This window comes from Episyrphus balteatus, chromosome 4 (genome assembly GCF_945859705.1).
Source record: "Episyrphus balteatus chromosome 4, idEpiBalt1.1, whole genome shotgun sequence".
Classification (NCBI taxonomy): Eukaryota; Metazoa; Arthropoda; class Insecta; order Diptera; family Syrphidae; genus Episyrphus; species Episyrphus balteatus.
Genome location: NC_079137.1, coordinates 8123021 through 8151012, shown reverse-complemented (window position 1 = coordinate 8151012; position 27992 = coordinate 8123021). Strand labels below are relative to the sequence as shown.

The 27992-nt window shown below is 31.3% G+C and overlaps 3 protein-coding genes and 1 non-coding gene across 4 annotated transcripts in view; 1 reads left to right on the top strand and 3 right to left on the bottom strand.

The window, feature by feature from the left end:
• The window catches only part of LOC129919442 (uncharacterized), a 472931-nt gene that overhangs the window by 343225 nt on the left and 101714 nt on the right, over window positions 1-27992 (bottom strand). The window lies entirely within an intron of this gene.
• LOC129919436 (BLOC-2 complex member HPS5 homolog) lies at window positions 731-11088 on the bottom strand. The gene is made up of 4 exons (XM_056000306.1): window positions 10760-11088; window positions 10330-10683; window positions 7010-7156; window positions 731-2620 (listed from the first exon to the last, which is right to left on the bottom strand). Exons 1-4 carry the CDS (start codon window positions 10841-10843, stop codon window positions 734-736), a joined length of 2472 nt encoding a protein of 823 aa, XP_055856281.1. The 5' UTR covers window positions 10844-11088; the 3' UTR covers window positions 731-733.
• On the top strand, window positions 15224-27137 carry LOC129919440 (dual specificity mitogen-activated protein kinase kinase 4). Its single transcript, XM_056000314.1, has 5 exons — window positions 15224-15597; window positions 21407-22128; window positions 22188-22328; window positions 22388-22473; window positions 25904-27137. The coding sequence occupies exons 1-5, from the start codon at window positions 15570-15572 to the stop codon at window positions 26076-26078; spliced, it is 1152 nt and encodes a 383-aa protein (XP_055856289.1). The 5' UTR covers window positions 15224-15569; the 3' UTR covers window positions 26079-27137.
• Trnae-uuc (transfer RNA glutamic acid (anticodon UUC)) lies at window positions 22521-22592 on the bottom strand. Its single transcript has one exon. It is a non-coding gene; the product is annotated as a tRNA-Glu (tRNA).

Genomic DNA, 27992 nt, shown 5'->3' with positions numbered 1-27992 from the left:
CGTATCTCCTACCATTTTCAACACAATATTTTACTATTATGTGTTTTTATCCTCGCCGGGATAATAGTTGTTGCTGCGCTAAAAATTCAAATGCCTTATACATTCTTATTAAGACAGACTAAAGGTTACAAAAAGGAATTTAAAATAAAACAAAACAAAAATTGGAATAAGGAATCATAATTTTATTAATATTTTGGTTTAATTCATTTTTTCTTTTCTTTTAAATTTTTGGCATCACAATCAAACAAAAGTATTATTTTATAATATCAACAAAAAAGTACAATACAATACAACGCGCACGCATACAATTATAATATAATTAAATATTTCAAATAAGAGATACAAAAAAACCTAAAATTTAGTATAATATAATTTATATAATGAATGCCTTTTCAATAATATGTTTTTTTTTTTTTTTTGTTTAAGAGTATAATAAGCATTCTTGATTATGTATAACATAATTTAAATGAATAAATATAAATATTCAGCTCAGCATATTAGGTAGGTATATAATTAGTTTATATATTGGTAAAGCAACAATATAATTTGTTTTTTTATTTAAGCAGCAGATTAGGAATGAATATATTTTGGTTTCTGTTTTTTTTTGTAACTTACAAACTAATAAATTTTTCAATCAATCTCAATCTCTTTCACAAAATACAATTGAACTCAAATTTTAGAAAGAACCTTTTTTAAAGGATCCTCCTTTCTCTCTCTTTCGTACACTTCCTCTTTATTTTAACATACATTTTGTAAAGAACTCCCTATCAATAGCATCATTTGGAATATAATTTGAATACTTATAAACTAATGCCAAGATTTCCTTGGCTTCGAGAAACTCTGACGATATGTTTAGGAAACAATTCCATGTGTAGAAGAAATGCCGATTGACATTCTCCACCAATGTGATGCGTTCGCAATTGATACAGCTCAAACGACCCTGTTGTAGGGCAACAAATTTGTCAAAACATCGATCCCATGCTGGCAAGTTGAAGCCTCTTCCAGCTTCTTCGAGCAAATCAGGTTGACCAAAGTTCATTACAATCGGTATAATTTTTTCCACTTGACCCTCGGTCATGTAAAACTTCGCCAAAACATCGAATAATGCTGGCACGTCTTTGAGTATTTCGAAGCAGCGGCCATGTTCGTTGCGGGACCACAAATATCTCATCAATACCGCTCCGAGCTCGTGGAACTGGCAAGAATTGTCAAATCGAATAGGGAAACCGCAATTATCACACCGAACTGCATCCTGGCTGGCATTGAGAACTATAAATCCTTGGATTATGAACTCCTTTGATATGTCATCCACTTCCCAGATTAGTTCGGGATTAAGATAGTTGAAGTACATCTCGTAGCAGTTCTGTTTTGCCTGTAATTCGCTGTCGCCATGCTCCAGCATCACTGCTTCCAGTTTGGACAGGATTCCAATGATCTCTCGGGAAGTGTATTCATCGAATAGATGTCGATAGCGTTCAAGGAAATTCGTATTACTAATCTGAGATGAGCGGGAAATCAGGAGAAGGTTGTAAATGATCTTCTCCTCGTCGGTTATGTGTCTGCCTTTTGGTGGTGTCGCTGGGAGTTTCCTCCGACAGACCACGTCTTCATCGATGTTGTCTTTAACATGCTGAAATGGTAGAGTTCGTTCGTTTCGTGGAATCAAATCGCTCACAAGACTCTTTTGCTCGTCGTTAAAGATGTTGAATTTGTATTTTATGATGTTCTTGCCAAACTTTCCAGTCACTGTGAGGAGTGCGTCCTTGAAGTGACGGTCCTTCTCCTTTACCCGGAGATTGTCACAAAACGAGTTCTCCAAGACATATACTCCTTGTGTTCTCTGGTCGACTGCATCGAATGGTCTCTGGGAGACACCTCCACTATTGGCACTCTTACGTTCTGCAGAACTTCCCGAGCTTGTGTCACCTTCATTCTGAGCAATGCTGTCAAATATCACCGACAAATCATTCAGTAACTCATATTGCTGCTGATCAATGAGGAAATTCTTGATGTGATTTAAAATTATCAAATCGTAGTCTTCTCGTGCTTTATCAGCGAAATACTTTAAATTCTTCTTGAGCAGGAAACTACACTCGAGTAGTTTTTCAGATCTCACCAAAGACATGGCATGCGATTGTAGAGTCAACAAACTCACACTATACATGGATCCAGTTTGTGTGAAAATGACAATTTCTCCATCGGGTCCAAAGACCCTGCAGTCGGCTATTCTCTCAAATTGATTACACCACAATACAACTGTTGATGTGCGTACATCGAATATGTACAATCCCAGCTCGGTGTAGGTTAGCAAAAAGTCTTGCGACAACATTTGCAATTTAGTGAATGTCAGCGTTTGTGGCTGAAAGTCAAGCAATTCACTATTCTCATCGGAATATTTAAACATTGCTTCAGTCTCGGAATCGGTGGTTTTTTGTATCTTACTTGGCGGACAAGCGAGTGCGGCTTTAAATTGATGCGTTTGCAGGACTTCGCCTTCGAAATCGACTTCCCAGAGTCGAGAGCCCGGACGGGCACAATAAATTCGAGATGGTGTGAGAGATTCATTGGTGGACATGGCAAAGCAGGCGCCAAATGGTCCATCACGTAAACGATTACCAATCTGTTGTTGAATAGCAAAAAAAAAAAAAAACAACAAAAAAAATTGTGCAAATGCAGTTAGAATAATTTTCAAGTTTTTAAGAGAAAAGAAAAGAAAGAAAAAAATAAAACAAAATTTAAAGGTTTGTGTTTATCGCATGAAACATAATGAAAATGAAAAAAAAAAGACGATTATGAGAAACAATGTTTTTGAAACTTGATGAATCTACTCTAAATTAAAAATTAGAAATTATTCAAAGTATTGGTTGTTAACGCGAAAACTTATAAGAAGTGGAATGTGTAGAAAACAGCAGTTAGCATCTTCAAACATTATGCAGATAAAAGACCGAGATCTTTTGAAGACGGATTCGGAGACCACTTTACGAAATATTGTACCTACAGGCATAAGCTTTTTGTTACAAAAATGATCGAAAATGCACTTTTGAAGAATTGCAGCGTTTTCGTTTGGTGGGCCAGAACTGTCCGGATTAGTTTCGATTAAATATATGTTTGGTTCTATTTTTTTTTTTTCATATCTTTTCTGTGGTATCGTATCTGGTGAAATATCCTATTTACGAACTAGGATTCGGAAGTTAAACGATACAAACTGAAATGAGAATTCTCAAACATTGGAATTGATGATATTATATCTTTGGCGCCGGGTACAAAGGTTTTAAGTCAGAAAATGTAGTTTTGAGGAAAATTAAATTGAAGTTTCAATTTTTGTTTGTAAATCTGAATATTATTATTTTTAAAAAGTAATGATGCAGAATAATAATTTATAAGATCATTTTTAATATCCATATGCTGTTGACGAGAAAGTGTGTTGATTTAAAACTTTAGAGCCATTTAGTCTTCAAAAATAAACTTGGTCCACAGGTGTTAAGTCAAGAAAAATCTTTGTTTACATTGATAACAAGGTTTAATTTATTTAAATGTGAAAATTCTTTTTGAAATAATATAATACTGTAGAAAAATCGCTTTTCGTTTTTTTTTTTCTTCCTCTTGACTTAAAGCTTTAGGATCAATTTTTTTATTTAAAAATTAAAAATGAATGCAAAAACAAAGGAGTTAAGTCAACTTACGCCCTTAGTACCATACAATTTAAAAAAATTTTGACTTAAACCCTTTGTACCAAATCATTTCTAACGGAATGAGATACGCTAGAGCTATGGCGATAGGACCAAACGAAAGCGAAAAAAAAAATTTACTGAAGTCCAATAAAAATCCGAAAATCGATTTTTTTGACTTAACCTTTGTACTCGGCATCAAAGATATGAGTGCTACATGAGTCATCTTCTCTCTTATCTACGGCAATCTTGATATCTGGGGGGGCACCACAACTCTCCTACTTCACTCCTTCTAATTATGGCTCTAGAATCTGAGTTAATATGCAGCATCTTTTTGATAAATGGTTTTGAACCTTGGCTACCTTTTCTTTCCGAAAATTCTTCTACAAGTAGCTGTATTAGTAAAATTTCTTTTGCACTGTTGTTTTTATTTTCAACTTCCTACTAAACTAAATGTCTCTAAACTCTTGTAAATAATTATGTTCTTGAAGTTTGGTATGTTACCATTCTAATTGGTTTACCAATACTAGAAATTTATTATACACTTTTTTATACCAAAAGTAGGACCTTTTATGCTACAGTATACGTATTTTTTTTAAATAAAATTTCAATTTCTCCTCTAGGGAATTATTTAAAACTCATAACTACCAAGTTTGAAGAAAATCGCTCCAGTAGTTTAGGCTGTACATTAAGATAGATACAGACTGACAATAGGTCAAGTTATCGCGGGTGCAACACGTCTAAAATGGCTATCGAAAATAAGTAACGGTAAGGAAAACACTTAACAAAATATTAAATTCTTGTAAACAAACAACTATCTAACATGTGTCACTACACCACATGTCTAAGAAGAATGTTTCACCTCAGGCTGTCAGTAATGGCGATTTTGAGTCTGTATTTGCAGTTCGTACCTAGCCATGAAATTTGCAGTTCGTAACGACTCTTTTGCATTATAGCATTGCAAAGCGCAATAAAACAAATGTTCCTGTTTAATTAGGCCTCATTTTCGTTTGTTTTTATAAAAAAAAGTTATTTTACTTGGAATTGTTATAAAAAAAAGTAACAAATATTGTAATTTAGAAATTATGAGGAAGATCGTCTATAACGGAATGGCCCTATTGTCTTTTATGAAAATTGAAATTTTGCTGAAGGTTCGTTGCTGTAAATCATTAATCTGCTGTGGATGAAGGTTATATAGTGTTTTTCGAATTTTAGATCAATTGGAAAAGGATTCTGCAAGTGGGAATTCATTTTGTTTTGACAAATTCTTTTGTATCAATCACTGATTTCGTATAAAACCTTTTAATGACACGCTGTTTCTTCTAAAATTGCATACATATTTGAAGTGAAGAATGTCCTTCACAATTTATTTTCAGAGAACAAAAAATCTAAGGAAATGACCGCCAAATTATCGTAGAAAAAGTAATATCCATATAAGGAGCTTTCCATTGTAACGTATATGAAATGTTTGCATGGTTTTTGGTGTTTGAAATAGGTTTTAAGTGCCGTAACAGTTTTTAGATCGATTTGAACACTTAGAAATAATTTTATATTATCCCTTCTATGTAATGAATTACCATAAATTAGATACATATGTTGCGTAACGTATGCGACATTAAGTCAACCACGTTTAAGCGTTTATTTTTACTTAAAACTTGATGAAAAGTTTGGCTAGGTGAATATCGATTTATGAGTTAAGTTCGCAAACACTTGTTAACTCTTGATAAAGAGTTTTCTGCCTCTAAAGAAGTTTTTCATTGCAATAAATCCCATCTATTACTCTTTTTCCTAATTATAAATTATACCATTTTTCATGGAATGCCCCATAACTACATAAATCTGTGGCAACAAGGAATAACAACATAAGTCAACTTATGTCGAAATTGAGATTTTCTCAAAATCTGATGCACAATAAGCGATTCTATCTACCATATTTTTTTCGTATTTTTATCTTAAGCGGTTTATGAATTACAGGTAAAAGAAAAATGACATTAGCATTGACTCCTTATGGGAAGTCAAACTTTCAAAACGCTCTCCTGAAAAGTTGTAAAAACTGACTTATGTTGTTTTTCCTTGTTGCCACAGAAATAATGAAGGAAGCTTTTGATCAAACATAAATAAAGTTCGCATATTTGAATATAGAGAGCATATCAAAGTGAAATTTTTACTGGAGATAGATTGCATTGTCCAAGCTAATAATGTACTTAAGGCATCATTGCAGATAGAAAATGCGACCCTTTTACTGTACAACAGAATACCTGTGCAGAAATGGTATTTCAGTGTGATTCCTCCGAATTGTACAAATGGCATACAACATTAGGAGATTTGAACATTTGTAAAACTTTTTAACGCTAATTTAAATGGGTTAAGTTCCCGAAAATACTAAAAACTTGAACAATTATTGAAAATTGATATGAGAAGAAAATATTATAAAAGTCTAGCGAATCGTTTAATAAAAAAATATTTGTTGTCACATTTTTTGTTTCTTTTTTTCTAACAGCAGTTTTAAATATGTTAATTATAAATGCAAATGGAAAAGTATCCATGAATTAATTTTGTCTGTGGTATTTCTTTTATTATTCCGGTATGCACACCTTGCATTCTCAAGTATTACTGTCTTATCAAGGGGTAGACATGAAGAGATTCACATTTTTATGAAACTCTCGGAAGATATCAATTCCAAAACAATACGTTCAAAAAGTCAATGTTCTATTCATTGAACTCGAACCTTGACTATCGGCTTAATAGTAAATCGCACTTACTATACGGCCACGGGGTACTTCCAAGGAAAAAAATTCCCCTTATTTAAAAGCAACGAATCTATATACAAAACTGAAACGCATTTTAAACGTTTAAAAAATTCGATGACAAAATGACTTTATAGATAATAAAATTCGTCACTCAAAGATCATGGCCTCTATAACCTCAAAGTGATCCACGCTTTTAATTGTTTTGTTAGTAAATATTACTCATTCCACGAGATTGACGAAATATAATTGATTTCGATTATTATGTGAACCCGCACAACCTTTTGTGATGATAATCAGTATCACATTTTCAATTCAAAAGCTAATGACGATCAGGAGAGATAAGAAGAAGCAAAAAAAAAATGGAACAAAAACTTCACATTCCTAAAAACCAACGTACAAATGACATCATAAATTTTATTGACAACGATGTCGAAATTAAAAAGATAAGATAAGACAAAATATTCCGCCTCCTAAATAAAAAAAAAAAAATAAAAACAACAACGACTACAAAAACAAACAATAAAATGATAAGAGAAAAAATAAGATTACGGAAGATGAACATGAGCATTATCTCGCTTGGAAACTACTAACCTGTTTGTATTCTTCAAATTCTGTATTACATAAGATACACTTGGACCAATTCGACACCAACAGCAGAGATTCAAAATCATCTATTTGAACGACTGGTTGTTCCAGGAATAATATCGGATGAACTGATAGACTTAATAAGCTTCGTCCCTGGAAAAAAAAAAAAGAATTTAAAGATAGTTTCTTCTTAGAAAGACAAATATGCTCAGGGTGGGTAAAAAAAAAAATCGAAATTCTGTTTTTTTTTTATTTTATGCTCCAAAAATCAATTGCTAGAAGGTCTTCAGCTTCGCAATTTCCCATTTTTACATCAATCTTTTACTAAAAAAAAACTTTTTTTTGTATAAATCGACTTTTTATCAAATTTCTTTACATATTCTTGTAGGAAATTGAATTCTCCAAAAAAAAGGTCTTATTAACAATTTGAAAGATATTCGAGGTCAAAGTTAAAAAAAAATATAAAATAATTTTTTTACTTTTCAAAATTTTCAAATTCACTCAAAAGTGGCATCAAATTGATTGCTTTAACCGTTAGTAGATAGTCGTATCCAAATAGCAACGCATACTGGTCATAAGAAAAATATTATTGAAATCACTGGGCATTAGGGTTAGGATACGAATATCTGCTAAACGGTTAAAGCAATCAATTTGATTCTAAGCACTCTTTTGTAGAACGTTTTAGCCTCTACAAGAGTACATCTTGCTCATTTGATAAAAATGACTTCTCAGTGAATTAGAAAATTTGGAAAAGTATAATCTTTTTTTTGACGTGATAACGTCTTATAAATCGATGAACCATGGCAGCATCCGCGAAAAAGTGACGCTATTTTTTTCCGTTCCACCTAAAATTTTTAGCAGTGCGGCATAAATTTCAATTAAAAATAAACTGTTGAAGATACAAAGATCTTCTATAGCTTATCTTAAAGATAATAACCTAAAGGTGAATACTAATGAAGGATTTTGAAAAATTCAATCATTAAATAGGTTATATAGGTGTAAAACGAAATTGCAAAAAATTTGCTCTTTTCTAAACGCAACGCCTAAGAAAGTTTAATTTTTTTTTTGCCATTCAGAAGATAATGAAAAAAAATTAGGATTCTAATACGGATCTCTGCGTTTCGAATTGTGAATTTTTGAAAAACATGTACTTTTTTAGTGTTTTTTTTTTGGGTGGTTTTTTTTTGGGGCGTTCAAAACTTATAGGTTATGGCCATGCGCATTCATGTGCAAAAAATTGGTATTCTAAAATGATTTTGGACCGAATAATAAAAAAACCAGTTTTTTTGACCGTTTTTTATTTTTATCTTTCTTTCTTCAACAGAAAAATGAATGAAATTCATACTGTAGATAGATGGCTTTAAAAAATTCTAACTTTTTTGTAGACATCGAAGAAATATGGTAAAATAATAAGCTTTCAGATGATTTAACATTTCTTATAGGTTGCATATAAAAATGGATTTAATAGTGTTTTTGCTTTTTTTGATGATAATTGATGGGGTTCAAAAAATTCTAGCTCTTTTTGTAGATGTCGTATAGAAATGGTTGATATAAATATTTTGAGCTGAAATACAGGCTTTCAGATAGTATAGATTTTTAATAGGTTTTAAAAAAATGGATTTAATGGTTTTAGAAGAAAAAAGGTTACGATTTGTTCACTTTTTTCATGAAAAATGATTGTTTTGAATAAATTATTTTTATACCTTTTAAGCATTGCAAAAATTTAAATATAGCTTTATTTTTAGAAGAACTATTATTTAAACCGTAAGCCGACTTTACAGACAATCACTTTTTTTTTACTAAAACCTCGAATTTGTTTCAAATGGTTACATTAATAAAAAGAATTTATGAGGCATTTTTGTGGAGCAATATGTTTCCTACAAGAATATGTCTTGCCCTTTGGATTATTATAATTTTTAATCTCTATCTAATCGTTTTAAAAGATATTTGAGGTCCAAAAATTAAGAAAATTTTTAAAAATGTATTTTTAAAAGGTATTTGAGGTTCAAAAATTGAGAAAGTTTTTTAAAATGTATTTTTAAAAGATATTTGAGGTCCGAAAATTGAGAAATTTTTTTAAAATGAATTTTTAAAACATATTTCAGGTTCAAAAATTGAGAAAATTTTTTAAAATGAATTTTTAAAAGATATTTGAAGTCCAAAAATTGAGAAAATTTTTTAAAATGAATTTTTAAAAGATATTTGAGGTCCATAAATTGAGAAAATTTTTAAAAATTAATTTTTAAAAGATATTTAAGGTCCAAAAATTGAGAAAATCTTTGAAAATAAATTTTTAAGATATTTGAGATCCGAAAATTGCGAAAAATTTTAAAAAATGAATTTTAAAAAGATATTTGAGGTTCAAAAATTGAGAAAATTTTTAAAAATGAGTTCTTAAAGGATATTTGAGGTCCGAAAATTGAGAAAAATTTTTAAAATGAAACTTTAAGATATTTGAGGTCCAAAAATTGAGAAAATTTAAAAATGAATTTTTAAACATATTTGAGGCCCAAAAATTGAGAAAATTTTTTAAAATGAATTTTTAAAAGATATTTGAGGTTCAAAAATTGAGAAAAATTTTAAAAATGAGTTCTTAAAGGATATTTGAGGTTCGAAAATTGAGAAAAATTTTTAAAATGAATCTTTAAGATATTTGAGGTCCAAAAATTGAGAAAATTTAAAAATGAATTTTTAAACATATTTGAGGTACAAAAATTGAGAAAATTTTTAAAAATGAATTTTTAAATGGTATTTGAGGTCCAAAAATTGAGAAAATCTTTGAAAATAAATTTTTAAAATATATTTGAGGTCCGAAAATTGAGAACATTTTTAAAAATGAATTTTTAAAGGATATTTGCGGTCCAAAAATTAAGAAAATTTTTAAAAGTTATTTGAGGTCCAAAAATTGAGAAAAATTTTTAAAAGATATTTGAGGTCCGAAAATTGAGAAAAATTTTTAAAAGATGAATTTATAAAAGATACCTATTTGAGGTCCAAAAATTAAGAAAATTTTTAATAAAGTAGTTTTAAAGATTTTCTCATTTTTTTGGACCTCAAATATCTTTTAAACGATTAAATAAATGAAAAAAGTTCCCGAGACATTTTTTGTAGAGCGTTCAATTTCCTAAAAGAATAGTAAAGAAATTTGCTAAAAAGTCGATTTAAAAAAGAATGTTTTTTTTTAGTAGGAGATTGATTTAAAAATGGAAAATTGCGAAGCGGAGGATCTTCTCATTTACCTATATAATGAGCTCATATTTGCAGTATAAAAAAAGGAAATTTCGATATTTTTTTGACCCACCCTAATGCTCCTCTTTTTAACTTACAATAAATGAATTCAAAACAACCAAGTTGACTTGACCCCGATTATCCCCATAATAAAACTGTTTCTCATCCAGCGTCCAATGAATGCAAGTGACTTGAACTTCTGCTCCCAGCGCAGCATAAATAACTTGAGGAGCTGAATTTGCCGACAAATTAATAACATACACACAAATTGTTCCTTTTTTAGTGGAAAATGCAACATATTTCTCGCCAGATGAGATTTCCAAATGTGTCACTGGTCCATGTTTGTTGGGGATGAGATGAAGGAATTTACAGACGCGTCGGTTGAAGAGATACAAAGATCCAGAAGTTGCTCCAAAGATTATATAGTTTTCAGAGATATCAAAACATGTGTACTAGAAAAAAACCATTTCTTTTGTTATACAGACGAAAAGACAGATTGGAACAGACAGAAAAAAAGGATTTACTTACTTTGATACGATTACTGTGTTTTAAGGGCTCGTGAATGGACGGTGAATAATCGATAAAATTCGAAAGACAATGAATGTCATTCATGGTTCTTTAGATTTTTTTGTTTTCTTTGTATTCTTTGGTTATTTATTATATATTTCTCGTTTAAAATCAACTAAAACTATTGATTAACAGTTATTTCAAATAATTTTTGAAAAAAAAATGATATTGATGGGAAATATGTTTGATCTTTTTTTTTCTCGACTCTTTGAGTTTTGAAGAAAATAAACAAATACAAAAAATAAAAAACCTTGGAGTGCAAGCAAAAATGCGTCGCGTTGAGAAAAAATGAGAAGGAGAACTGAGTATTTGCAAAAGTGGAAATTTGAGTGGAGGAAGAGATGAATGACAGTTTCGGAGTAATTATAGATAAATGCATTCCGAAAACGGAGTTTGAAAAGAAAATGTCAAATGAGGTAGAAAAATTCACCATAGTGATTATGGACAGGGGTGGTGATGAGGAATTTATTAATACTTTGTTGATTTTTAAAAATTAAAAATCTTTAAGCCCTAACTACATTGGCTCAAAAAGTGAAAAAGTACAAAAGTGAAAATTTTCAAACGCATTTTTATATGGTTTTTCAGGGTAGAAAATTAAAAAAAATTATGCAGAAAGCTTATTTTTTCGCCTAGAAAACAATTTGTTAACTCTTTTTTACAATAAAATGGCACTAGCGAGAAAAAAAATATTTTCACTTTTGTACTTTTTCAAAAAGTGGTGAATGTAGTTAAAGCCAGAACTATAATTGGCGGATGGAGTCGGATGCTAATGTCAATTGTTGTTGTTTTCCATAAGTTTTCATCCGTCGAGTGCGGTTGCGAGCGCACTCGTCGCACAGCCAACCCAAGTAACAATTTTACTTGCATAAGGTCCATTTTCTTCGATTCGGCAAGCTATACCCGACTAACAATTTTGCTTCTATAAAGCCTTACAGGTGCTATAGTTTCTTGTGTAAGGCTTTATAGAAGCGAAATTCTTTGTAGGGTAGTTTGTATAAGTTTAGTTTAAGGCTTACTTAGGCAAATCACACAGTACACATAATAAGGTAATATATTCCGAACGTTGTCAAAATTTGTTTGTCAAAAATGGGCACCAATCTGTCAGGTCGGCCTTTAATTTTTATATTTCAATCGCAGTAAACAGGAAATTTGTTTTTGTTTTAATTTATAAAATGTCATTTAATATTATAAATTGAAAAATAACAAATTTTCTTCGTGTTTCATCGCGGAAAATGATAAATAATTGTTTAAAAATTAGTGGTGTGCGTGGTTTATCGGTTTTTGTGCGTTTTTCGTCGGTATTTTAAACAATTAAGAATTCGGTAGCTGACATTGGTCGCCAAAGTGTCATGTTTTGACAATCTGGCGACCAATGTCAGTTCGGAATATATTACCTTTTTATGTGTACTGTGAGTAAAACTAGTACTAAAATTAACACACATGATCTTCTACTCGAGGAGATAGGAATGTTTAGTTGTTGTACTAGATTTCTACTCACCAGTAAACTACCACCTCCAATGGAACAGGGGTAATTTTTTCACACTTTTGAAGTTCATAACATTTTTTTGTCATTTTTGTCATAATTGGTTGTTTTGCAGAGAAAAAAAATATTGACTATACTTTCCTTCAAAATATGACGAATTTTCACATGACGTTATATTTGAATCGGTCATTTCAAAAACGATTTAAATCCAGCAAGAAACTGATGGACTTAAGTTCTTTTTGAAATGACCGATTCATTTACATTAATGATTTTAAAGACCCACCCTTTAAGCAAGAAAACGGAGCTCAGAAAAGACACTCCGACCTCAAAACGAGAATACCGGGGTTGCACTCACACATTTGCAACTTTTTGTGTATGAACCCAAAGTTGAAGGAGAAATCGTGGTGAAAAAACCAATACATATAAAATCGGCTCCGAGGTGATTATAATTTCCACACTAATTTGAGCCACCGTGGGAACCGTTTCGTAGTCGAGGTCGGACTCAGGCGGAGCGGATTCGAACAGAGGTCGGACTCGTTTGCTTGAAGGGCAACTACTGTGGCTACTTTTTACAACAGCACAAAAGTTCTGTGTCAAGATTTACCTATTTTGTTGAGTGAAGTGAGATGACTCGCCAAATCACCTAACTCATCTCACCTCACTCTTAATAGCTGCGTTCCTTTGGAAATATTTATCTACTTTTTAGTACTTAAAACTACTTTGATCTACTTTGCTATACTGAAAAAGTAGTTCAAAGCAGCTTTAAGTACTAAAAAGTAGATAAATATTTCCAAAGGAACGCAGCTAATATTGATTTAGATATTTCAACGAAATGATTAAGTTCGAATTGATTTTCGAACTTAAGGCTTGGCCACACCGGAGGGTATGAGGTAGCGGTACGGGTAGCGGTAACGATATTTGTATTAAAAAAATTCCACATCTGAACGTTGATGTGTCAGTTTGGAATTTTGTTCATACAAGTACCGTTACCGCTACCCGTACCGCTACCGTATACCCTCTGGTGTGGCCAAGCCTTTATCAAAAATTTCATCTATGTGTACATAATAGACCTAGTAAAGTGGTAAATGTGCCAAAACCTGTTTGTTTATCATATTTACCATTTTACCAGTGGTCGAACTACGGCATACGTACATTAAAGTATTGACGCCTTATGTCTCTATAGTTTTCTTTTGATTAAATAGAGAAAGCAATAGTAAAAACGTAAGCGGTACATTTTCTAAAAAACTGTAAAAATGCTTATTTTGGTAGCTTTTCTAAATTAATCTAAAATGTAAGAACACATTTCAAAAAAAAAAAATTACTTAATTACTTTGTAGAGAATTTAATGAAGTTTCTTGAATTGTCTGTAGAGTGATCCGTTATTGAAATATTGGTAGTCAAAAGTATGGTTTTTGGTTTGATGACTGATATTGCAGTCTAAAAAAATCGTAAAAGTTTGAAACAAAAAGAATAAAAAAGCTAAATCAATAGCCTTTCAAAAAACAATCATTTTATCACAAACAATTTCCCCACTTTCATAAGAGAAACAAAAAAAAAAAATTGGAAAATTTTGGTTTTTTAATAATTCCAACGATTTAGCTATTTCACCATTAGAAAACAAATATTTAGTCATAAATTCCTAAAATTAGAAGAATGTAGCTTTCACATTGTTTTGTTTTGTCATGACATGATAATTTTTTACTGAGATACAGCCTATCGAAAATCACTAAAAAAAATCATGCTTTTTTTTTGTTCCCTTAATTTTTTGGGCTAGTGTATTTTGTTTGACAGTTCAGGATCTGTTCTGAACCAAAAACGACTAAAACCAGAACCATATTTGACGGATGGAGTCGGAAGCTACTGTCAATTGTTGTTGTTTTCTTTGTATTTTCGACAAGTTTTCATCCGTCGAGTGCGGTTGCGAGCCCTGTTCCCCTCCGTTTTCATCCAACGATCCGACAATTATAGTTCTGGCTTAATGTGAATAGATACGTTCCTTTTGGGGCTTTCATCTACTGCTTGGTACTTAGGCCGTGTGTGAATTGCGTTAAATAGTGTACAAATTTTGACACTATTGAGGTGAAAAAAAATTTCAGCTGCATGAATTATTGTTTAATATTTTTCTCTGCCTCTTTTCTGACATGAAATAATAATAAATAATAATAATAAAAAAAAAAACTAAACAAAAGCATCTGAAAAAAATTTAACTCAAATTTAACAGGTCCCAGAGCCCAATAAATTTTTAACAGCTGAAAAATTTGTATTCACCTCAATAGTGTCAAAAATTTAACACGGATTTAACTATTTAACGCAATTCACACACGGCCTTTGATAAATGTTGCCAAAGGAACCCAGCTAATTCTATTTTTTTTTCTATTATTTCTACTTTAAAAAAATATTTCGTACCATACCCTATGAACATCGTCCATATCACAAAAAAAAAACATGAACTCACCACACTCGATAAATAATCAATTTGACATTTCTGCTGCTTGCGCTCTCCATCATCCACCACACACCACCTCATTCTTCTTGCATCTTTCGTCGTCTTTCGCAGTGTGTGCTTTTTTGTGTGTGCTCTGTGCTGTAACTGAAAAAGAAAATTTTCTCCAAAACGAAAAAAAACCAAATTTTCTTTGTGAAAATTTATCTCAAACAAATCAAAATCTATTCAAGTGCATTTATTTGATATTTCCATCCATAAATTCATAATCCACTTTCATCGGAAACTCCTTTTTTTTCCTCAAAAAAGAACTACGAAAACACCTCGAAAAAAAAACCAATCCTCCCGGCCGTCGAAATGGAACGAACCCATTAAAAGAGAAAAAAAAAAACATAAGAAAAAAGAAATAAAAATTCGATTATAAATTTTCTTTTTTCGCTTAGTTTTTCTTTTGAGTTTGTGAATTTACTTCCTCATTGTCGTGGTTTTTGCCGTTTTTTTTCTTTTTTTTCTCTGTTGCGGGTGCCGAAGAAGAAACTGATGCGGAAAAGCGACAATTTTTCTTAAGTTCTCTTTTTTTCTGTGTTTTCCTATTGAATTCGTTGTCGTTGGTTACATTTGGTTACATCGGTGGGTAAAAGGGGGTACCAATTCACCAATTGACGGTTCGTCGGGTAATCTCCAACATCATCAATTCACCAAGTGAGGGGCAGAGTGGCCAAGAAGTTTATTTACACTGAGATTGAGTTTGAGCGTGTGCCAATAAAAATTTTGCGATAAAATTTTATTGAACCGAAAAAAAGAAAAAAAAAAACAATTTTTTTTTGCTACTGCTGTTGGGAAAAATGGCGGAACGTCAAAATAATTTGTCAGGTAAATAGACAATTTAACAGTCACTGATTAAATTATTCGTACACAAAAGATTAGGCACGTGCAGAAAATATTAGGGACTAAATATTTAGGTAACGTCATTTTCTGAACGGAAATTTGAGTAAAATTACTAAATTAGTTTGGATACGCCATTATTGTCAAATTTCGAAATATAGGTACTTGAGAATTTTACAGATTGCATGGGGCGGACATCAAATTTAACTTTAATAAATAAATCTTCTTCCTTTTTCTCGGCGCTGTTATGATCTCGATGTCGAGGTAGGGTTGCCATGCGTCCGGGTTTTCCCGGACATATACTCTTTTTGGCTGTGTGGGGGACGTCCGGGATAGTTTCTATCAATTGTCCGGGATTGTACTCTTTTGAAGCCTTTAAAAATCTCACTTTTTGTATGCTACTCTTAATTCATTCCTTATTCAAAAAACGAATCGAGTTCATTAAAAGCGAGGCGTTTTTATTTTGCTCTATTATCTGCTCAATTATTTTTTGTGTTCTGTTCCAATATAATCAAAACTCAAAAATGTGCGTATGAGGTACTGGTTAGTGAATTCTCTGACCAACAAAAATTTATTTTAATAATTTATTTAAATTTTATTATTTATTACAGTAGGTACCTTATTGTAAGACTCAAGGTGCAAAATTTTAAACGATTGCTAAGTCAAAAAGACCATTTTCTAACTTAAATAGTAACTTACTAAAAATTGGAACCCAAGAAAACAAAAACAATCATGAATAAAAATGACGTTTAATTTTAAATATTTTTGAATTTGACAATTTTTTTTTTGTTAGAATAAATTATTCTATTAGAATAAATTATTCTTGATTGAAAAATTCAATGTTTTTATCTGATAGTTTATGAGCCTAATAACTTTATTCGTCGAACAGTTAACTGACTGTTTATTAGAAGATTGAAAAATTGGCTCTAAATCGTTTAAAATTTTGAGCAATTGGATTTTAATGGAATTTAAAAATTTTTTTTACTGTAACTTCATTCCAACTTTTTTTTTTTGTGAAAAAAATAAGAAAAAAATGCTACGGGAACAAGGGTTAAAAATGTGATTTTTAGTTAAATTTAGAAAAGATTGTTCCCTTTATTTTGTTTTTATAAAACTATGCATTCCTTTTTTCCTAGTTTTGTACTCTTTTTTGTGTCCTTATTTGTCCGGGAAAGTCCGGGATTTTACATCTCGATTACTAGTTTCGTCAAAATATATCTGGCAACCCTATGTCGAGGGGATCATAACTATCCCACGTAACTGCTTCACACTAGTGATCCGCCTGTGGGGTTCGCCGGGTTGACCTCAGAAATCGGCGGCAAGCCTCCCGGTTTTGTATTGTTCCATTTCTAAGGCCAACTGAATGCTGGTGGTTTTGCATTTGCTTGTACCAGGAGTTTTTAGGCCTACCTTTCTTTCTATTTCTTTAATAAATAAATATTATTAATTATAACCGATAATGCATTTTTACTCGTTTTCTTTTCACAAATATATTTAATTCTGCTACCTTAACTCTGTAATTAAAAAAATCAGCTGTCATGTTGACAAAAAACTTTTCTAATTTTTAGGGAAAATTTTCTTGCTTAACTTTCCAGTCGGCTTTCCAAGAATGTTACCTAAATTGGAAGGATTTTTTTTTGACAGTTGACCAATCAGGGTCTAAAAATTACCTAAATATTTTGTCCCTAAAGTTGGATCCACACTAGGTTGAACAACACGATCAACATACGTTCCAATTCGACATAATGAACAGTTAAACCTTTCCAAAATGGTTCAATTGATGTATGGGCTCAGATATGTCCTATATGCATCAGTTAGAATAATTTGGAAATGTTTAACTGTTTAGTATGACGATTTGGAACGTATGGCTACACACTAATTTTGCAATCGATTGAAAAAACACATGTGTTGGCTACACACTGTTGTGCCCAATCACGTTCCACTTTTACATTTTCTAGGAACAAATGTCAAAAAGAGGAAAAATTTAGCAATGGAACTTTACTGCCCCCTTCACTCTTCATCCCTCTTGCCTACAAACTCATTGCTTAGGCGATTGAAAAATCACCGTGTAGCCAGACACTATGTTGAACGTGTTGATCAACCTAGTGTGGATACAGATTAACGTTTTTGAACCTGCCCATTGTTTTATTTTTGATAAAAATGTTAAAAGAAAAAAAAAACAAAATTCCCTAAAATATAAAATTAGGAACAAACTGGTAAGCGTTCTCATATTTGTAAACCCCAGTTTAACTAGTCTAGGGTATAATAAATTCTATTTAAATACTGTAGAATAAACTCCAGGATTTTCATAAACCTATCCGATCATCAGACTCCTCTTTTTTATACACAACACCGCTAAAAGGAGTCTAATCGTGATATAAATGATATAAATGATATGAATGATATAAAGTCCCAACTTGTTTTGAACTTTAAAAAAAAAAATGAAAAAACCCTAATTTTTCTTTTTCATAATTAACTTTATTTTAGGTAATGAAATATCACCCCAAACTTTTAAAATTATTCTTCAAAGATGTTTCAAACAGTTGTTGCAATTTTGTTCAGCTATTCTATGATCCCTGACGATTTCCTACACGATGTTTACATTGAAAGGCATTAGTAAGTAACAGAATAGCTGAAAAAATGGCGTGAAATTTCAGCTATTCTGTTAGTTACTGTAGTGTCGTTAATAAAACACGTATTTCAGTTGATTGCTACACATAGAATAATTTTTAATTTCAATTTTACTGAAAATGTATTCAGTGTCGACTTCGTAAAAACTATAATTATACTTCAATATTAAATACACAGTTACAATACTACAGTTACTAATGCTTTTCAATGTAAAGATATTGCTGCAAACCAACAGGGAGTCAAAAGTATGCACTACTTTGCCAATTCTGAGTCCTTGATAAGCGGAATTTCAAAAAAGTTTTGTTTGAAAGACAATTTTTTTAAGCATATTCATGTAAATTATGAAAAATGAAATAAGGCCCCAAAATTAGTTTTGGGGTCTCATTTAATGGGGACCTTTTTCCATACAAGGCCCAAAAAAATTAAACAACACTCCAAAATTTGAGAAATTTCGTTGTTGTTGTTTTGTGTGTATTTTTTGGGGCTTTATTTCATTTCTTTATTGGGGCCTTATTTCCTGGGGCCTAATTTAGCAGATACGTTTTGATTCCCTCGACATAGAGGAATACTGCCCATAATTTCGTAAAGGCCCTAACTACAAAATTTTCGATTTAGATTTTTTTGCATATTTGGAGTTAGGGCATTGTCTCTGATTTATCCTCATTTATTTTTTTAGCCTAGGTCTTCAAATACGTCAGAAAATTCAAAATGAACTTTTGATTTTTTTCATTTTTATATGAAATTTGCGATATTACATTTACTGTTTCCCTCTATAACTCAGAACTAAGAAAAGTGTAGTTAGGGCCTTAACGAGATTATGGGCAGAATAGGTATAACATGTTTCATTAACACCATCGAAGAGCTTAATATTTTGCTAAAAAAAACACTATCCAGACATACAAGAAACACATTTTCCAACCCAAGCAACTCTCTTAGTGCCTTAACCATACATTGGTGAATTTAGCAATCTTCCTTGCAATATTACTTCAAAGCATGGTGTTGGTTTGCTTATTAAAAACAACATTTCTCACAAATATATTCTAGTAAATTCAAACATTATAGCTATAGCTATAGTCTTAAAAATCCACTTATTACCTGTTTATATTCCATCCGATTTTTTTATCTTGAAAATATCATTCAGCAAGCTAATCCGCCTTATATTCTTACTGGTAACGTTAATTCTTGGTATGTACTCTGTTTTTGAAGAATTCATTACAAATTCCGACCTAGCAATTTTAAACGATGAATCTCCAACCTATTTTTCTGCTCTTTTACACATTTGTTCAGTGCTAATTCTACCCAGAACATCATGGTTATTTCTAAATGGTCTTCATAACAGCGATCACTTCCCCATTTTTACTAAAATCTAACACTAGTTAGATTATATGTACATAATACATATTGCAAAATTTAAAACTGAACAAGCCAATTGGAATCTATTCAAAGACAAAGTTGATCTTAGGTGATCAGCAGAACCATATCCTTGCGTAAATAAATAATCTGAGGTATAATTTACATGCTGCCAATGATTCGATACCACAAACATTACATTTTAAACACAAACATAACGTTCCATGGTGGAACCAAGAACTTGCTAAGGTAAGAGAAACTAACTTCTACGAGCAATGTTTGACAAAACATAAGGTGTTCTACAGGAAACTCAATTATAAGAAACTAAGATTCTATCACAACCCCAAAAGGTCCTATTTATTCAATAGATGAAATCAGTGATATTTTTGTCAAGATAATTCAAAAGACTCTAACTTTTGCCCTAGCTTTGTACTTAAAAAAAGTGAATCATTAGCTTTGGTACCCAACCCTCCAACTATCGGCAAAATATAATGAGAAAGATATTTCCTCACTAGAACTCGAAAGCTGTTTCAATCAAAGTTAAAAGGTAAAACACCTGGTCGGGATAAGATATCATATCCCATAACCAAAAACCTGCCAAATTTAGGGAAACTTAGATTAATCTCACTCTATAATAACACGCTGGATAAAGGTATCGTTCCTCAAAGTTAAAAAACAGCATGTGTTTTACCAATTCCAAAGCCAACATACAAAAATTGATAAAGTAGATGGATATCGCCCGATTTTTTGGCTAATCGTAGTCTTTGGTTCGCTGAATCAAAAAAAACTAATAAGTATAAAACCAGTAGCATTCAAACCAAAAAGAGGTTAGATTGCACGAACGCACTCCTCCACTTGAATAAGATGGTATCCAACGTGTTATCTTCACAAAACAATGTTCCTATCCTTGCTCTCGATTATGAAAAAGCCTTCGATCGCATAGACATTCACCTTGTGTTAAAAAAAGAATCAATCGGGGTGTCTGTCCCAAAACTTCTAAATACATAAAGTCTTTCCTCACCAACAGAAAATTTTGTGTCAAAGTTGACAGTACCTCTTTAAAAACCGTATCCTTCGACAATAGAATCTCAAAAGGTTCTCCCCTTTGTGTAATTATTTTTAAAATAATGCCTGTTTTTTTAGTTTTAGTATCAACTGATCTTTCATTATTTTTACACCAATTTTAACCCCTAATCTTATGAGCTAAGTTCGATCAGTATGCGATTTTCACTCCGGAGCACTATTATGTTCATCGGAAAATAAAGTCTAATAACAATGCAGGTTTTTTTTATATAATAATACCATACCATAACATAATCATAAAAAACACCTTTGGCAATAAAATAACATACATACAATATACATAGATCATTGTTTAGTTTATGATACATTTTATGAATTCTGTCGCAAATTTGTTTGTCGTTTGAGTGCATCTTTGAACAGATGGAAACAAATAAACCATCTTGAACAAACTTTCTGTTATAGCCTAGGAAGCTCTAAACATTTAATACATACACCAACAATACAGATTCTTAAGTCATCAGATAGGGAACAACAATTTCTCGAAATACATAATTTTATTCCTCAAGGTTACTAACATGGAGTAAGAATATATGCATGTATCTTTGTGGTGATTGAAATTAAGAAAAGAAAAAATAACAATTTTTTTTCCAAAATTCAGATTTTGAGGGTGTAGTGAAATTTTTACATAACGTTTTGTAGGAAGCCGTGACAAGCCCTACAAAACGTAATAGAACCTGAGAGACTTTGTTAGCAGACTTTGAAGCAGCAAAATTAATTTACTATATTTTTCTAGGTGCCCGACCTCGTAACCCACCAGGTGAACTGAGTCTGAACAGTCTCCACTTACGGGAACAGCCCCAAAGAAAAAAACAGCTTACACTAAGTCTGGCCGATGGACCTGTTGTGCCAGCACCATTGCCAGACAAGACCCGCGAACGAATTAAGATCCAAGCCTCTGGCAATCTACAATTTGGTCAACATGTCTATCAATTCACTTCAGATGACATGGAAGATTTGGGCGAAATTGGTCGTGGTGCATTTGGTGCTGTTAATAAAATGATCTTTAAGAAAACCGATTTTGTGATGGCTGTAAAGCGTATACGTTCCACAGTTGACGAAAAGGAACAAAAACAACTTCTCATGGATTTGGAAGTTGTAATGAAATCAAATGAATGTCCATTTATTGTGCAATTTTTTGGGGCACTCTTCAAAGAAGGCGATTGTTGGATATGCATGGAACTAATGGATACATCTTTGGATAAATTTTATAAATATATTTATGAAAGGAAGTGCCAACGAATTCCCGAATCAATTTTGGCCAAAATAACTGTTGCAACTGTGAATGCATTAAATTATCTTAAAGAAAAATTGAAAATAATCCACAGAGATGTTAAGCCGAGTAATATTCTATTGCATAAAAGAGGTGATATAAAGTTGTGTGACTTTGGCATCTCTGGGCAGCTAGTCGATTCAATAGCCAAGACAAAGGATGCTGGTTGTCGGCCTTATATGGCGGTGAGATCTATTTTTATTCTCCATGTCACTTTGAGATTTTTATATTTATTTATTGATAGCCCGAGAGGATTGATCCCGAAAGAGCGAAGGGTTATGATGTCCGAAGTGACGTTTGGTCATTGGGTATCACATTGATGGAAGTTGCAACTGGAAACTTCCCATACAAAAAATGGGATTCAGTCTTTGAGCAGTTATGCCAGGTAAACTAATTTAAAGAAATCACAAATGAGTTTTTTGATTTGTATTCTTTTGTTAAAAGGTTGTCCAAGGTGATGCGCCTCAATTACAACCATCTTTCAATGGAATGGAATTCTCTGTTGAATTTGTCGACTTTGTAAATACGTGGTAAGTTGAAAAAATTAAAAACAAAAATAAAAAAATAAAAAAAGAATTTCCCATACCGGGAATCGAACCCGGGCCTTCTGGGTGAAAGCCAGATATCCTAGCCACTAGACCATATGGGATATATAAATTCGTGCAGCAAAAGTTGTACGTAAAGAACAACTTTATAGGTGTTGATGATGCATCGAATATTTTAAAGCTTTGAAAAGCTTCAAGTTGAGAAAAATGAATGAAAGCTTTTTTTTTGTTAGGTATATTTTACTATAGGAAGTGATTCATTAGACAAAACCAAAAGTGCTTTCGGAAGTTTAAATGAGTAATTAGTTTATGTTTAGACAAGACACTCGTTCGATTTAATTTTTTTGAGAACAAATTTTAAATAGCTTGGCTTTTGCTGTAGATTAAGAAGGAGTGACATCCACTTAGAGAGATTAATAGGTTTCTGGACAGGAAAGCTAATAATAGTTTAGGGTTTATTAGTATATATTAGTATTTGTAGTTAATTTAATTTTTAGAATAGGTACGAAGGGTGTAAAAAGGAAGTAAAATCGTAAGAAAATCTCAGATTTGTTGACAGTGGATGTGGAAGGAAGGTGTAAGATTGAGACAATGAAGAGGATGTGGTGTCATTTAATGTTGGGGAAGAAGGTGGTTGAATTAATATAAGATAAAAAGGATTGTGAGTTACCACAGGAAAATTGTGAATAGTTTGCTTGTTTGACAAATCAAAGTATTAAATTTGTAATTAGATGGTTCTTCTTTATTAACAGTCAGGACAATTTTATTTTTCGTGGAAAAAGTCTTAATTTAAGGTTTAATTATAATGAAGTTGATAAAGGAAAAAACTTTAAAATTTGATATATGTAGTTTGTATTTGTGTATTTTTTATTTGCTCATTGAAAATTGTGAAAGCTGCTATTTTTGAACTTTGATGTTGCAATTCATCTAGGCAAGACAGTAAATGAAGACAAAATTGGTACATGATACGATGATAAGGAGGGAAATTTAAAATCTGACGAATTTTTTGAGTAAAAACCGGCAAACTTGCATTTGCACAATTTGCGTGCGTTAACCCTTTGTTTTCCGGTGGTTACAATAGGAAACCACCTTTTAAACTTTATTTTTTTACTTTCTTTCCCAATTAAATATATCAGCAATTACCTAGCTCAGAAGTTAACTAATATAATGACATTTACTAGTACAATGGATATATTTTTTTCTGGCGTGACATTCAAGAAATATTTAAAGTTTTTTCAACGTTTTTTTTATTTTTTTGAGAAAAAATTACTCCGGGCAACAAAGGGTTAAGAAAGCTTTAACAAAAGCTCGTATCAGTGGATTGGATATATGTATACCCAAATGGAAAATCAAGCACGAAACATAAGACTTTTTCTCTATATTTCTCTTTGGATGTTTTTGATTTGTAGCTAATTGCGTTGTTTAGTGTGAATTGAGACCTAATACCGATTTTATTGCAGTTGCAATATTTTATTTTGAACTATTTTTAAATCTTGAGGAGCAAAACAAATTCTTCAAGATCAAAATAAACCCAACAAAAAATCTGGAATGAGTTAAATAGAATGGCGACTACATGCTGAAGAAGATCTTGGCAATTGTTTTTGTTTTCAATTTGAATAAATCAACTTTCATTCTAACAAAATCACATCCGAAATAACTTTCTTGCTTTCGCGACGTTAAAGTACATTGAATCATTAAAGAAGCTACCCTTTGCTTATCAACTGTTTTCAAAAGAAAACAAAAAATATAAAATTGCTGACGCAAAACAGGCATGTGATTTTGCATTTTATTGCGTTTACGACTCAGCTAATCTCTCTTTCGAATGTTATAAATATTAATGTGCGAAAAAGTTCTGTTCTATTTTGAAGAAGTTTTATTATGATATTTTTAAAAATATCATTTTATTATACTCATAATGATCTTTCATTATGATTCATTCTAAATTTTCAACAAAAATATCACATTTAAATAAGTCAAAAATTCAGGGTAGGTACATTAGTACATCACAAACATTATTAATTGAATTTTCTTTGCATTTTATTGTTCCTTGAAGGAAACTCTCAATTTTTTAAATTGATTTATTTCAACTCCTGCAGTTACTGCTTAACAATATACATAGATGACGGAAGAGTTCCCTGAAATCTTTTATTTTTAAGCATTCACTTTGAATATGTGATTATAGCAGTAAGTTTTTAAACTTACTTATAGCACTAAGTTTCAAAAACTTTTTTCTCCATTAAATGTTATCAACCTTTGTACCCTTACTTATACACCGCTGTTGCGATTGTCAATTGATAGTTGATAAAAGTTGAAATTAAATTCTTAGAAACGCAATTTTCAAAGGTTTTGATCATTAAGAATGATATTGACTGTCATAAATTGTAATAATAGCTATGTTTTATTATTCCCGTGATCCAGATCAGATTATTGTATTTGTTAGCGTTACAATAACAAAGCGAGATCCTGCTTTGCTTGTAAAACGAATAAAAACCTCTTGGAATGTCAATTTCTCATTGCTGGAGTGACTTACTAATTGTTACAACATAGATTCTTTTGTACCAAGCAACTAAATTACAAAATGGGTACTTACATTTTACGGAGAGTAATAATACTTATAATAATAAATAAATCGAACAATTTTTCTATGAAGACACAGCGAGGCCTCCATCGAATAAAGAATTGTATCGTTAATTTCTTCAGCCCCATTTACGCAACAATCATGATCTAGGGTAAGACCAAAACTCTCCAATTGTATGCTTTGTATTATGGCTCCGCATGTAGGGTTCCATAACGTCGGCAGGCCTGCCGGTTTTGAATTATTGCTTGCTTCAGGTAAACTGAATACAGTTGCCGTTGCATTTGTTTTCTACGTGAGTTTTTAAGCTTGCCTCTTTTTTGCGATTGTATTGGATTGTAGTATTCTATCCTCTTTTAAACTGGGTTCTCTTTTTAGTATGCCGGTACCAACTTTGTCGGTCGTGTTGTATTTTATCCAAGATGGTATTTTTAACTTGAATTTAATTTAGACCGGTGTAAAAAAGTGAAGATTTCGTGAAAGACTTACAGAAAGCAGACATAAATACATACATTTTGGCTTCCAATATGTGAGAGACGAATTACAATTTTCGATTCCAATAAAAGATCATTGTATTAGAGGTTTTAGGAATGGCAGAAGGATGTTGCAAAATATGTCAACAAATATCATTTAGATTGCATAGCTTTATATTGTTTTACTACCCGCAACAATCTTTTGTAGTTCTGACTACCAGAAAAATGTTCAAGTTTAGATAAAAAAAGTTATTTTCTATCGGCGAACAGAATGTCACAGAGTATTTAAGAAGGAAGATATTTTTACATTCTAATGAGCAGTTTTTTTTTTATTGTTTTGTATCTTAAACATCTTTCTCGATTTCAGCTTAATTAAAAATGAAAGTGAACGCCCCAAATATAGCCGTCTATTACAAATGCCATTTATTCAACGGGGTGAACGTAGTCATACCGATGTTGCGGCTTATGTAACCGATATACTTGAATCAATGGAACAAGATGGAATCACCGAATTCACAACAAATCAACAGGCTGAAAGTTAATATGATCTGGAATGGGTGTAGGTTTTTTTTTGTTTTTTTTTTCTCTTGTCATCTTGTTAGTGTTCAATATAAAATTGAAAAATACACAAACTAAGAAATACTAAAAAAAAACACACAACAACTTACAAAATAAATAAACACCAGTTTGACTTTGGTGCCATTGACCACGCAACAACAACAAAAACAACACGGTTCGGCAATGGGGAGGGGGAAGAATCTTTATTTTAGGTTTTTTTTTTTGTTTTTAAGTTTTGTTTTAAATTAAGTAAAAAAAAAATATATAAAAGTTATAAGTTAAAACTTTGTCACAAAATATTTACTATCCCTAATCAATCATTTTGATTTTGTTTTTGTTTTAAGAAGTAGGTATGTATAAATTGGTGTTAGAACTTAATAGACAAGGAGGTGCATTTAAAAAAATAAGAAAAATTAATAATAGTGCAGGCACTGGAGGATATTTCAAATATCATCTGGGACTTTAGTTTTCGAATCGACGGAAAACTTGACAAAGCATTTTCTTATAACAATAAATTAAAAAAAAAAAACATTTGTATCAGTCTAGTTAAGAGGACATTTTCTATGGTTTTATTTAAATTTTACGAACAAAAAAATATAACTTATCAAATACAATAGTCTGAAACCCTCTTAACTCTACTCACGTCACATCACATTCTAGCTTAGTTTTCGACTTGTAGCTGTCGTTTAACTATACTTTCGTCAGTAATGAAGTTGATGCTATCCTTAGTTTTAATCAGTTGCTATCAACTCTTTTTTTTGTCTATAAGACAAATCTTCATGACGCACTTATAGTGGCTTATTGGAATTTTGGGTCTTTCAAAAAACTCTTGTTTTCGATCGAAAAACCTCGTGTTTCTATCATATTCAGGTTTTTCTGCTTCTTTTAGAGAGAGCTTATTCGCTTCAAAGCTTTGTTTGGCCTATAAAAAAGAAACATGCTAAAGAATTCGTATTTAAGGAGTTCAAAAACTGGTAGGTCAAAATATTTTAAAACTTAACCCTATCCCAAAGTAAAAGGGAGAGTAAGATTTGAGCACTGCCTTAGAGCCGGCATTAACTTTTTGTTCATATGATAACTTTTCACGAGTTGATTTTCGCCGAGTTCTTGGCTAGAGTCCTTTCTGCGTCTTAAATTCATAATTAAAGTCACAAAGCTTCACCCTTCAGGACAAAAAAGTGCTTTTGTAAGCGCACAAGGACACTGGAACAATATGGAATTTTTTAAACCAACACTAAATGAACTTATTACTTCCGTTCCTCACAAAAAGTATAATAGGACTAATGGGAAAATTGATTCCTTAGCAAAATTGTCCATTTTGATTGGTTTTTTGGTTCCTTAAAGTAAATTGGTTCCTTCAAGAAAATTATGTCCCAAAATGATAAAACCTCCGGCATCTCTTGTCTTATAAACAAAAATCAATAATAATAAAGGGAACATCCAAAAAACAGATAAAATGATAGTTTTTTTTTTGTCACAAAGTACTATTTTTAAGTTTAATTAACTTTTATTTAATAAACAAAACAAAAATTAAAACAAAACAATTAAAAAATCGATTTCTGTATTTATTTCAACAAAACAAATATATATATTTACCTAAGCAATTGCGTGCTGTTGTTGTTTACCATGTAACTATATATTAGATTTATTATTACTATTATAATTATTAGTTACTATTACTATTGTATTTACATTATGATTCCATATTTTTTAAAAATGATTTTTTCTTTATTTAAAAAAAAAAAATACATTCTTTTGTGTCTTATTTTTTTTACACATATTTTTCTTTTTGTGATGCATTTTTTTATGTTGCGTTTAAGTTAAAAAAAAAACTCTATATGCAAACATATACATTATATTCTTATTATATAAATATATTTTTGTTGTAAAATGTTTTT

Excerpts from the sequence above, each read along its gene's own strand:
- LOC129919440 (XM_056000314.1), top strand. The coding sequence starts at position 15,570 with ATGGCGGAACGTCAAAATAATTTGTCAG. Across the intron at positions 22,129-22,187 it reads GTTGTCGGCCTTATATGGCG|CCCGAGAGGATTGATCCCGA; the intron begins GTGAGATCTATT and ends ATTTATTGATAG. Across the intron at positions 22,329-22,387 it reads TCTTTGAGCAGTTATGCCAG|GTTGTCCAAGGTGATGCGCC; the intron begins GTAAACTAATTT and ends TTTTGTTAAAAG.
- LOC129919436 (XM_056000306.1), bottom strand. The coding sequence starts at position 10,843 with ATGAATGACATTCATTGTCTTTCGAATTTTATCGATTATTCACCGTCC. Across the intron at positions 10,684-10,759 it reads AACACAGTAATCGTATCAAA|TACACATGTTTTGATATCTC; the intron begins GTAAGTAAATCC and ends GTTTTTTTCTAG. Across the intron at positions 7,157-10,329 it reads TTGTTTTGAATTCATTTATT|GGACGAAGCTTATTAAGTCT; the intron begins GTAAGTTAAAAA and ends TTTTTTTTCCAG.